Raw genomic sequence first — 11670 nt, forward strand, 5'->3', positions numbered from 1 at the left:
CACCTTTAATCGGTCCTTCAGAGGTCCTTTGAATGCATGTGGCGCGATATGGGAAACTGAGTGGAAAATAGTTTGACAGCAGGAGAGCTGATGAGATTATTTTCGCCGTGTGTCTCTCCATCTTTCCAAACGACATGTTTTCGACACAGCAAAGTTGTTGGTTTGTCCGCAAGGTGAGTCTTAAAACTTAATTCTTCATTCAAGAAAGAGAAAAAATACCGCGCTTGCTAACGTGCTAACATGTAGCCCGTGTGATTATGCTAGCTTATTTGAAAATAGTGTACATTAGTTTCAGCGTTTATTTGGCGGCACAAGAATACAATTAGCTACAGTTAACAGAGCAAGAAATAAGAATATAATTTGGGCAAAGAAACTTATAAACATATATTATACAGAAAAAAAAACAAGTCAGAAATTAGTAGCCTTATCAAGCAAAATGGCTATGTTTGAAAAATACAATATACAAAAGACAATAAAAATATATAGCTCAATGTCAGGCTATAGTTTTCCTTTTACTCTGATAGAAATGTAAGTCTTGTTTTGAAAGAAATATCTTAAGTAAACCAGAAATTGATTGACGGGACGTCTGTGAGTCATCTTACATATGTAAACAACTTACCCAGCATAATGTTCCAATTAAGGATATAAACCAGCTAAAAGAACATATGTTCTATTGTTTGTGCTGCAAAACATATCTTCTTATGACAAATTGACAGCATAGGAGAATTCTGAGTCAATTTTAAAATATTCAAATATTGACAGCAACTGCTCTGCTCTTTGTTATGTATATGGTAGTGATTGGCTTCTCTGTTCAGGTGATTTGTTGGAGAGCTGCGGCCAGTATTGCTTGGGCTGTCCTGTTGTTGCCACCCACCACTGCAGTTTTTGTTATCCTGAGTCGCTTCAGTCTCCTCCACCCCATCCAAACAACATCAGGTCAGTCACAAATTTCTTGTGAGATTGGTCTTACAGCTATCTGAAGAAAGTTGTGTGAAGCTAACTGTAGACTACTTTATACATGCAGAATGCCTCTCTCTCTTAACGAGTGCAAGTGCCATCTTCTCGTTGATCCTGCTGTTTGGAGTGATCCTCATGGTGGGATTCCTGAACCTGGAGTATTATTCAGGTGAGTGGCGGGATGCTGCAAAAAGTAGATTGAATATTTCGGTGTGGTTGCCGTTGTTTACTCAGATATAATCTAGCAGAACAAAGCTGCAATGCGTCAACTAATCAGTTCAGGGTTTATGCAAACAAATCAAATGAATCTTGCACATTACAGGTGCATTATCTAGAAGCCACACGATGCACCACAATATTGTTGTATGTTGAAAATGTTCAAACATTTATTTTGGAAGTAGTTATTTCTAAATACCCCTCTAAGTCCATCCAACAATTAAAGTAGAGTCCTACCTGCTAATGTACCTGCACATTCAGTGTGGGAATAGTATCTAGTTAGCACATGTTGGTCTCATATGACGGTCCAAACACTGTTGTTTTTTCTCTTTCTCCTCAGTCATCCCAACTATTGCATGCTCGAAGATTGCCCTGCTGGGCCAGCTGCTCCACCCTCGCCAGTTTTTAAGCTCCCTGGCACACTGCATTATGGGAATAATCGTGGGCTGGTGTTGTGCCATCACCATCGGGGGCAGATATGAGGCACTTGGCTACACTTGCACACAGAGTGATGGGTAAGCAGCTACCAAAATACAGCTATCATGTTGAGCTTCGCACTCTTCCTCCACAGACTAATTGCCTTAATGTGTTTTTAACTCTGACAGTTCCACTCAGATGTGTCTTAATGAGTATCAAGTCATCCTCCTGCTGGCTGGAGCCTTTGTTGGGTTCTCTCACAGTCTACTGGGTGTGATCCACAACATGAACTATGTCTCATTTCACACCGTTCAGGTATGTGATGTGAGTTTGCTCATTTGCCTGACTGATGAGAATGCAAAGATTGGGTTTTCAAAATCTATTTTTGCCTGAATGGCTTTGTCTGAAATGATACAACGGATCCTTTTGTAGGAACATTATCTTTAATGTTTAAATCTGTTTTAAACCTCTGCCATCAGGTTTCTGAAACCTTCTCCAACAACTCAGGCCAAAACCTTAGAAAACAAAATATCTGACACTGTCCTTTTACGTGACACTCAGTATAGCTAGTGTTGATTTTAACCACTTGTTATTGTTCTCCAGCAATACAAATACCTTCGCTTTAAGGGATCCCTACCTTTGGTGGTGAAGTACAGCGCCACTCAAGCACTTTACTCAGTCAGGAACTACATTGTCGTGTACTTCTTTTTGGGTAAGTGATCTCTGTGTACAAATCATAGACTGTATAAAAAGATGGATGACATGACAGCTCCCTAAAAGTGAAGCCAAACCCTCTCTATCTCCCCCTGCTGACAGGCTGCAGTATAGCTCATAAAGCCCGCCTCCTCCATGTTAACCAATGGGACATGAGTCAAACTATAAAATCCAAATACACGTCAAGTACATGTTTCTAAAACATGGCTTCTGTCATTATAGTTAGTTCTTATCATGCTGACTTATGTCCATGTGTTCAATTTTAATTAGTTATTTGATGCTGTAAAAAAGATGATTGACAGCTCTGTTGACAAATCTGGCTCCAGCAGCCGATCTGTTCTGGATTAGCAGAGTAGAGGAGGAACGGCGAGAGGAAACGTAACTAAAACAATCACTACAGTCATTGAAGTTTCCATTTCTGTGAACGTCTGCTTCAGACCAACACAAGACGCTGTTAAATACACCAGCGAGTGAGATCCTTGCTGGTCTTTTTTTGGTAAGTTAAGTGTGTGTTTTGGTTAGCGGAATTGGCTACAGCGGCTATACCTGCTGATCTTTACTGCGCAGTCTCTTGCTCCAAATGACGTCACCATCGCAAGATGGCAGAGCCCATCAAGGGGGCTATTTTGTCATAAATTTCGTACAATGAGAGCAGGTGGAGACGCGTCATCCATCTTTATGTACAGTCATTGGTACTAATGAATACCTTAAAGTGACATTGCTGAAGGAGTGCACTTCTCCCAAATAGCAACCTGTCAATCAATTCTTTATAGACATACTTTTATTTATCGATACAGCTATTGTACCCGAGCTCTGTTTTAGTTTTAGTTTTGCCCTTTTCTGCACAAAATTCTGAGATGTGATGTTCAAAACATTTGAACCTTATATTAACAGGATACATTCCAAGAGCCTGGATGTGTAAAACACTGAATCTTCAGTTGGACAGGTCAGTATGAACTCTGTGCTTAATATGATGGGGGAAAAAAACATAATGGTCTTGTTTTGTTGCCCTCTGCTGCTTGCAGGACTGATAGAAAGCAATGCATCTGTCTTAATGTGTCTGCCTACAGCTCTGTCCACCCGCTTGACAGCATAGCGAGTCTACTGGACCCCTTCCTGCTGTACCACTTGTGGATCAGTGCCACCTTCCTTCTCTTCACATGGCACATCACACTGCTTCTCTTTAGGATCTTTGTCACTGAGGTATGTGTATCAGTTAAAATGTATACAATCTATAATATTGTTAAAGTCTGTGCTACAGACTTAATATAACTACACTTAGGGCCGGTTTCACAGACAAGGCTTTAATTAAGCCAGGAGTAGGCCTTAATGTGTACTAGTTAAACCAGGAAATTTAAGTGGCTTTCATGGACGTGGCCTAAGTTTAGCTTAGTTAGTCGGTGACTATGGAGTCCTGGAGTAAGCTAAGTAAGCCTAAAAGAGAACACCAGGGTTAAGCCTCATTAGGCTAAGTATGAGCACATGCTGTTGGTCTAATGGTGCTCATAAAAACCCGGAATGGAATTGAAAAACACAGTGACTGGTGTGAACCTGGAGATAAAACAACGGCAGAGGCAAAGATAATTTGTTCAAAATACTTTAGTGAGTCTGAAAAAAGTCTGAAAAAACTAAAACAAAAGTGTGTCAAACAATCCAGTAACTGAAAGTAAAAGCCAGACTGCTTTCACTGAGCAAGAGAAGAAGAGTGGTTGGGCTGTATTTGCAGTAAATTCAACACAAATTAAAATATAACAAGAAAAGTTTAACTTCTTGTGAGATATCTTTATTGTTTTCAGTGTTTTACTTTTCTCATATTTCTATTTTTGTGACATACACTTTAGAATGATATCTGCCTTTATAGACTCTGTGGAAGAACCTTAAACTGGTGTAAACAAATAGAGAATGCAGAGATTGGAAGAGAGCGAATTAATACTGGTGAATTGTACACCACATGATGACCGAAAGTAAATTGGTCCGTGTTTTTGGTGAATATATTCCACTGTCTGCGTCAATCTTTATTCTTCTTTCATACTAAGGACCAAATGAGTTTATTGCTTCTAATGGAGTATTTTAATCACCGCAAACAATATCTTAAGACGGCTTCGATTTTCTCATTTAATTTTCCATGCACACTATTTAAATAAAAAAGTAAAATAAAAAAGCCATAATAAATACACTACATATTTAAATGCGTCTCATCTGGTTGTGCTTCAATGTAAAAGCATCTCTGTATGCAAGTCCTTGTTTGTCATTTCTGGCCTGAGCCATGGGCACAACTGCTTGATCCTGATTTTCCATTGGAGGATCAGGACAGCAGCACTGCTTCAGGTAGTTGTGCAGCACTCCGATTACACTCATCCACAAGTACTCGTCTGGCTGGCCTCTGTAGTGCATGTTGGTCTTCATTTAGATGTTCCAAATAGTCCATTCTTCTTCACAAACAGGACTAAGCAGAAGTTAAACCTGCCTCTTTGAAGGATTAATTTAAGCTTCAATTTAGGCCTAGAGTAGCTCTAACCTTCCCTCTTGCAATCAGCTTAGTTTAATCCAGAACAGGCTAAGTCTATGACTATTTTAAAATAGGTCTGTGCAAGTCGCTTTTAGTTAAGACAGCTCAAACAGGCATTTTAGTCTGGGACTAGGCTTAAGCCTTGTCTGTGAAACCGGCCCTTAGGTTTTTTTTTTTCTCAAGTGCCTCCAACATCTTTTTTTTCTCTAATCACTTGTCTGGTAATACAGTCTAATTTTCCTCCTCATGAACCCTGACTTGAGCACATCTAAATGCTGATCCAAAGAGTACCGGCTGAAGACCATAAAACTGCATGGACTCTGCCCTGTTCTGATAATATAAAGTGATCGCCAATTTGTAGCTAAAGAGTAGACAGCGTTGGGTTGCAAAGTGAGCTTCTATTTGCTTTTTAATAATTTAGAGACACTATGGAGCAATGCTGTCATTGCTTTAAATGTTCAAGTAAACGAAGAGCACCAGACTTCTTAACTCCATTGTAATGGTGAAAATCCCAGAAATAATCTAAAATGATGAATAAAAATAATGTGTGAGGAGCTTGATTTTAAGTTTCTGTGTTATCTAATGCGTTTCCTGTCATCTGCAGGTGTTCAGTTTTCCTGTACAGTCGTCTTTCACTGAGGATTCCCACCAGTGCCTTCCTAAAGTTCTTACTGACAAGCAGCCAATGATAGTGAAGGTAGATAAAACATTTGACATTATTTAAAGTTTCCCCTTTTTTTCTGCCCTTAAAATGTCATTATTGTAATTTTTCTTTCCCCAAATTGTAGTTTTTAGCTCTGCAGGACTTGGCTCTGCTGTCTCAACACTCCCCATCACGACGCTGTGAGGTCTTCAGTCTGAGTCAGCCAGGTAAGTTATATAAATCTTCGTTATATAAATGTAGACACACTTGAAATATTCACATTGTATTAATAAGTAGCTTAGAAAAGGAATCAAAATGTTTATCTTTTGTTTCTCAGGTGGCCATCCTCATAACTGGAACGCCATCAGTAAGGAGTGTCTGTCTTTGCTGGCTGACCTGACCCAGAGACTCATAGCCTATCACGACACCGTGGCAACCAACGGCAGGGCCAAATCCCTGTCTACTGGCAGTGAAAGGAAGACTTCATCTGAGACATCAAGTATGTTCCTATAAAACATAAGTAAACTGAATTTACTTTGATCATTCCTCTCTCATTCCCCATGTTTTATTCCTCAAAAGTGATCTCGGCTCCAGAAGACCTGATGAGTCCGAGGCCCACTTTACTGATGAAAACTCCAGTTTCGGTCTTTGCTCGCTCCGTCGTCGGCAACCAACAGAGCCCTCTGACAGCACCTTTTACTCCAGACCTGGACAGCCCTTTTGCTTCTCCCACCCTGCGACGCCTTACTGCTCCTGTAGAACAATGCTCACCGTGGTTCGGCACAGTGCAAAGTCCACACATCATGAGGAGAGGTCCAAAACTCTGGTCTACCTCCACAGGTGAGAGGAGGCTCATGGACTCATATCATACAGACGCTTTAAGCTTTAATATGGTTGATGATAACAACCCCTATTAGTACAGTAAGGATACAAGGGCTGTGTATCCTCAAGAATCAGGCAATATGATTCATATTATGTTGCTATTTTGGAATCAAATTACTTAAGTTAGATTACAACACTGCCATCTAGTGGCAGGGGGTTTAAACACCATAAAATGTAACCACTGCCATGAATCTCAGCATGTAAAGTAATTTAAAAGTGGTTTTGAGAACTGAGAGTATCACAAAATACAATATTATAGAAGCTTCACATCCCCTTTAGATAATCGCAAGGGGTTTTATTGGCAGACATTTAAACATTTCACCCATTTGGAACTCCTATTTATAGCTCTGAAACTAGTGTTGAATACTTTTCCTTATTTAGAGCTGTAATTTACAGAAGCCCTAAGCGGACATTTATTTTATTTACCCCATGATAACAAGTTATTTCCTGTTGTTTTCTCAAGATCTCAACTTATTTATCACATTATTACGAGATAACGACGCGGCACCACAATAACGTCAGATGATCTTAAGTCGTAAGTTGTAAAAACACCAAACAAACATAGAAACAGGATTAACTTTACTTCCCTCATTAGTGTGGGCAATGGCAACATGACATGTCCTGGTCTGTCACTGTAACAGTGACCAGCCTGTTGTTTTTTATTTAAGATCGGCGGAAAATTATCCCGTTACCACGAGAAAATAAGCTTTGTTATCTCGAGATAATGGGCCAAATTAATCTGTTGTAATTGGTAAAACCAGCTTTGTTTCTGAGATCTCGAGAAAGAAATAACTTGTGATCACAGGAAAACAGGGCAAATAAAATGTATGGATGCATGTCTGCTAAGGGCTTCAGTAGTAATTTGTACCTTCTTTATTAATAACATTTGTTGGAAGAAGTTTAATGACTGGACCAATCGGCTAATTTCACTGTTTTGTTTTTTTTAAACTTCAGGCTTGTCTTTCAGTTGTCATGTCAGTTGGTCAGGGTCTCATTACATGAGTTTAGTAGATTGAAGGATTGATCTCGGCAAATGCAGCTTTCTTGCTGGTTCCTATGTGTGATTGTGCATGTATCCTCATGCAGACTCGCAGGTCAAAGGAAGTCCCCTGCCATCCCCGGCCTCATTAACTAGCCCCAAGAAGGAGCAGTCCAAACCAAGTCTCCTGGCTCAGTTTCTCCAGAACAGAAAAGAACAGGTACTTCAGTCGCATTATTTCAATACAGAATCACAATATATCTGTTTATTTTAATACTGTATTGACAAACAGCTTTCATACTTAACCTTTATTAACCTTGGGCTAACAATAGTAGTCATACAGAGGGGTCGCCTCTGCTTGGTCAGAAGGTGAGCAGATATGAAAAAGGGCAGAAGTCCGTTCGCTCCCTGGATTATTTTCTCCACTTTCTTCATTTGCAGCTCAATCTAACCAATTACTTCTGTGCTGGCACCAGAGATGTGTGCTGCAGAGATAAGACAGTGAGAGTGCCAATGAAATTGGGTTGGAAAATTGAGTCTTATCTAAAACCTAGTTACTGATCTCATTTACTTGTGTAATAAAGGTCACATCATCCAGCGTTATATTAAAGGAGTGTACGTCCATTCTAAAAGATGTGATATCCCTGCTTTAAAGCTGTTGTTGCTATCTTAGCCTGGGGTTAAATGTGTTTCACTTTTTGATGTATTTTTTGAAAACGAAACAACTTTAAACTCAATTGTCCCATTCAGGTTAAAAATTTCTTGGCAAAGCGGGTGCTGATAATGTATTTGTTCAACAAGGTAAGGATGTGTAGCATGTGCATGCTGTCGTCTTTAGTCTCCCGAACACTGTGAGGGGCTCCCCGCATGCTGACACAGTAGACTATCATTTTCGTTAACCCAATCTAACATCCCAACCCTGCAGACGTCTCCTTTTTAACTCCTGGTTTCGGGCTTAACTTTGCAGACATTACTAATGCAGCTCCTTTCTCTTAGCCATCTATCTGTTACAGTGAGCCTTACTAATTAATGACTTTGGGGCTTGAATTAACACGTTGTGTAACACGTGTTTTGCTGGTTATAGAAGCATCATCTGTACGAATCAATGTTGAGAAATTGTGTGCTTGCACTTAAACTGAAGTTTTTCCACAATCAATATCATACTTATGTTGCACTTCCTGATTGTAGAATGTAGTTTGGTTAGTCTGCTTTGCTTTCTTAGGTGTATGTATCTTCCACTTATCACGTACGCATGTTGTAGTGTAGTCTCTCTAAACGTCTCCACCTAATTCAACCCTCCATCATAAATAAACATCTGTCTGTTCAGTAAAATGCTCCTACTAATTAACATTGTCTCTTAAAGCTCCCAGAAGCCTCCAGTCAGGCTCTGTTCGCAGACAGCCAGGCTCACATCTGGGCTCTTGAAGGTAGGAAAAGATGAGGACCTCATATTCGTTTGATATCGATGCAGCCTGTTACTGCAACATCTACATTATCATCTAATATCCTCCTCCAGGGCTGTCTTACCTGGTTCAAGCCTCCTTCTCGGAAGACCAGTTTGGGGTGGTACAGACTACATTACCCAGCATTCTCAGTTGCATGCTGGTCTTACAAGAGGTAAGCTGTCATGGTTTATTGCGGCTACACTGAGGGCACAAATTGGCAGAGCAACTGTGGTTAACTGCTTTGTGCTTCCTAAGACTTGGGATAGTTAAAGGGCCAGTTCATCTAATAATCCATCCATTATCTATACTGCTTATCCTGTTCAGAGTCGCAGGGGGGCTGGAGCCTATCCCAGCTGTCATTGGGTGGGAGGCGGGGTTAAATGGTAAATGGACTGTGCTTATATAGTGCTTTTCTAGTCTTCCGACCACTCAAAGCTGCTTTTACACATTCACCCTTTCACACACACATTCACACACTGATGGTAAAAGCCTAAGTGCCAATCTCCAATAAGATCTATGCCCGATGTCTAACCCGATGGTTATGCCACTGGGAGCAATTTGGGGTTCAGTGTCTTGCCCAAGGACACTTCGACATGTGAGTCGGGGATTGAACTGCCAACCTTGTGATGACCGATTCTACCACAGCCACCCCACCAGGTTACACCTGGACTGATCACTTGTCAATCACAGGGCTGACGCATAGAGACAGAAAACCTTTCACGCTCACACCCACACCTACCAGCAATTTAGAGTCACCAGTTAACCTAACGAGCTGTCTTTGGACTGTGGGAGGAAGAGTACCTGCATGCACGGGGAGAACATGCAAACTCCACACAGAATGACCCACTTCATCTGAACCGGGGTTCGAGCTAGGAACCTTCAAGCTGTGAGGCAACAGCGCTAACCACTGCACCACCGTGTAGCCTCATCTAATAATAAAAAGAAAGGGAGTCGTCCATTGTGGTACAAAAATTAAATTCCAGTTTTTGCCAAGAAATGTATTTGAAAACAAAAGTTTCTTTATCTGTGAAGCAGTTAGTCATTATTGAAATGTAACTTTAAGACTGTAGACTTTAAGGACAGATGCAAGTAAGCAAGTAGAATTGTTTTTGCACTAGGACAACTGTTTGCATTTACCAAGAAGCAGAAACATTAGCGAACCAGATAAAATTGTGCAGATATTGTACAGACTGACAACCACAACATGCACACACTACCAGGGAATCATGGTTTGTGCACCTACTGACAGCAGTCATATTCTGTCCTTCTTTTGCACAGGCGGTAGATCGACACTTCAAGCTGCCTCATGCGTCCAGTAAGCCCGTCAGGTCCTCAAGCAGCATGGGAGACTCCACTTACAAAACCCTGCGCTTTGCTCTCAGGGCCACTCTCAAGACCGCCATCTACAGGATAACGACCACTTTTGGATCACACTTAAAGTAAGGCCTGTCGTTAGAGTTGACTTTCTAGAAATGATACAAAAAGAGTACACAAATGATTGACATGTATTTCTTTAAATCCTCAGTGCTGTTCTGATGTCTGCAGAGCACCGGAAAAGATTGCAGCAGTTTCTGGAATATAAGGAATAACAAACCTGACACCACGCATTCTTATCAGTGTGATTTTTGTGTGTGCATCAGTGAGGCAACAAGTTAAAGCCCATGATAGTGCCTCTTTTAATATTTATGTCTGCACCGTGTCATGGCAGATTGTATTTGACAGGCTAGATGACATCTCCCACACGCACGAGGCGGGGCAGGAAGCCCAAGAGAGACTGAGACAGGTCGGAAGACTGTTGCCTCCTGCTTTTGGGTGATTCAGACTAGCTTACTGTAAAGATAAACGGCTCATTCCAATAGATGTGTTCTTCATTTCTATTCCGAGGAAAATCATAAAGGTTGTTTGCTTATTGGGATGAGCTGTTAAAGGGCTATTTGTGCTGCAGTTGTACTAAAAGCTGTTTTCATATTTAATCTGTCTCCTTGAATTACATCCTTATGATTTCAGACCGTTTGGTGTGCTGAATGAGTGAGAGAGAGCGAGAGCACGGTTTGCCAGAGTGGTGAGCAAGAAGCTGTTTTTTGTTTATTTTGAGATTGCCTCAGTTTCACAGGTGTTGAGAGAGAGAGAGAGCGAGAGAGAGTGTTCTGATATGTATTATCATAGATCTGGTTTTGTTCTAGACACCAGCCTGGAGAACTAGCTTACAGCTGTGGTCAGCAAAGGTTCTCCTACTATAAAATACATCTCATCAGATTTACAGACACCTCTGTTTGTACATGTTTATTGTTGACGTCTGTCAGATAAAGGATGGATATGTGGTGTGACTGGCTACCTGTGTGAGTAAATATATTATGTCACTCCCAACATGTGTTGAGTTTAAATCCCCACTCAAAGACCTGTTGATGAATAAAAACATTGTGTAGAACATTTGTCAGGTTATTGTGGTTTCAGCTTGACAGTTTCCTTCAACATAAACTAACTGCTCTCATAAAAATCCACTCTGTATATGTATAATGTTTTATTACACTTAAAGGAGCCATATCTTTTAATGGATATTCTCATATTGTGCATGGGTTTCACATTTTTGGTCGCCTCTGAAATGGGCTGTTCAGAACAGCTACAGGTTTCTTCGTAGAACCTTGCTTTCGCTGAAATCGACCAATCGTCATTCACCTCAGGCTGCCTTCTTGAACTAGCTTGTAGTCAAGTCGTTGATTCAAGATTTCAGCTTACCATTCTGATGCCTCCTGGCGATTCTGGCTCGTACATATAAGGCCGAATAACCGATCCGAGAGCAGCCATGTTTTCTACAACTTTGGAGCGACTGTGCAGTGTGGCCGCTCCCCCACATGGGATTGCACACGTGGGTAGGGGCTACACAGTCACTCCAAGTACCGTCAGCCAA

At 40.9% G+C, this 11670-nt stretch overlaps 1 protein-coding gene across 1 annotated transcript; it reads left to right on the forward strand.

Annotated features, from left to right (window-relative positions):
- Positions 1-139: 139 nt before the first annotated feature.
- ndc1 (NDC1 transmembrane nucleoporin) lies at positions 140-11182 on the forward strand (the record flags this gene model as incomplete). Its single annotated transcript, XM_069684749.1, has 18 exons — positions 140-173; positions 796-936; positions 1025-1126; positions 1514-1688; positions 1779-1905; positions 2194-2302; positions 3199-3250; positions 3375-3507; positions 5418-5510; positions 5602-5683; positions 5794-5955; positions 6036-6296; positions 7425-7537; positions 8068-8118; positions 8681-8744; positions 8834-8934; positions 10041-10201; positions 10288-11182. Coding segments are annotated over 18 exons (2025 nt in total), but the record flags the coding sequence as incomplete, so codon positions are not given.
- Between the last annotated feature and the right edge of the window lie 488 nt (positions 11183-11670).

The sequence above is a fragment of the Semicossyphus pulcher genome, unplaced genomic scaffold (assembly GCF_022749685.1).
Source record: "Semicossyphus pulcher isolate SPU_LCO1_2020_fin unplaced genomic scaffold, fSemPul1.0.p SCAF_7, whole genome shotgun sequence".
Taxonomy (NCBI): Eukaryota; Metazoa; Chordata; class Actinopteri; order Labriformes; family Labridae; genus Semicossyphus; species Semicossyphus pulcher.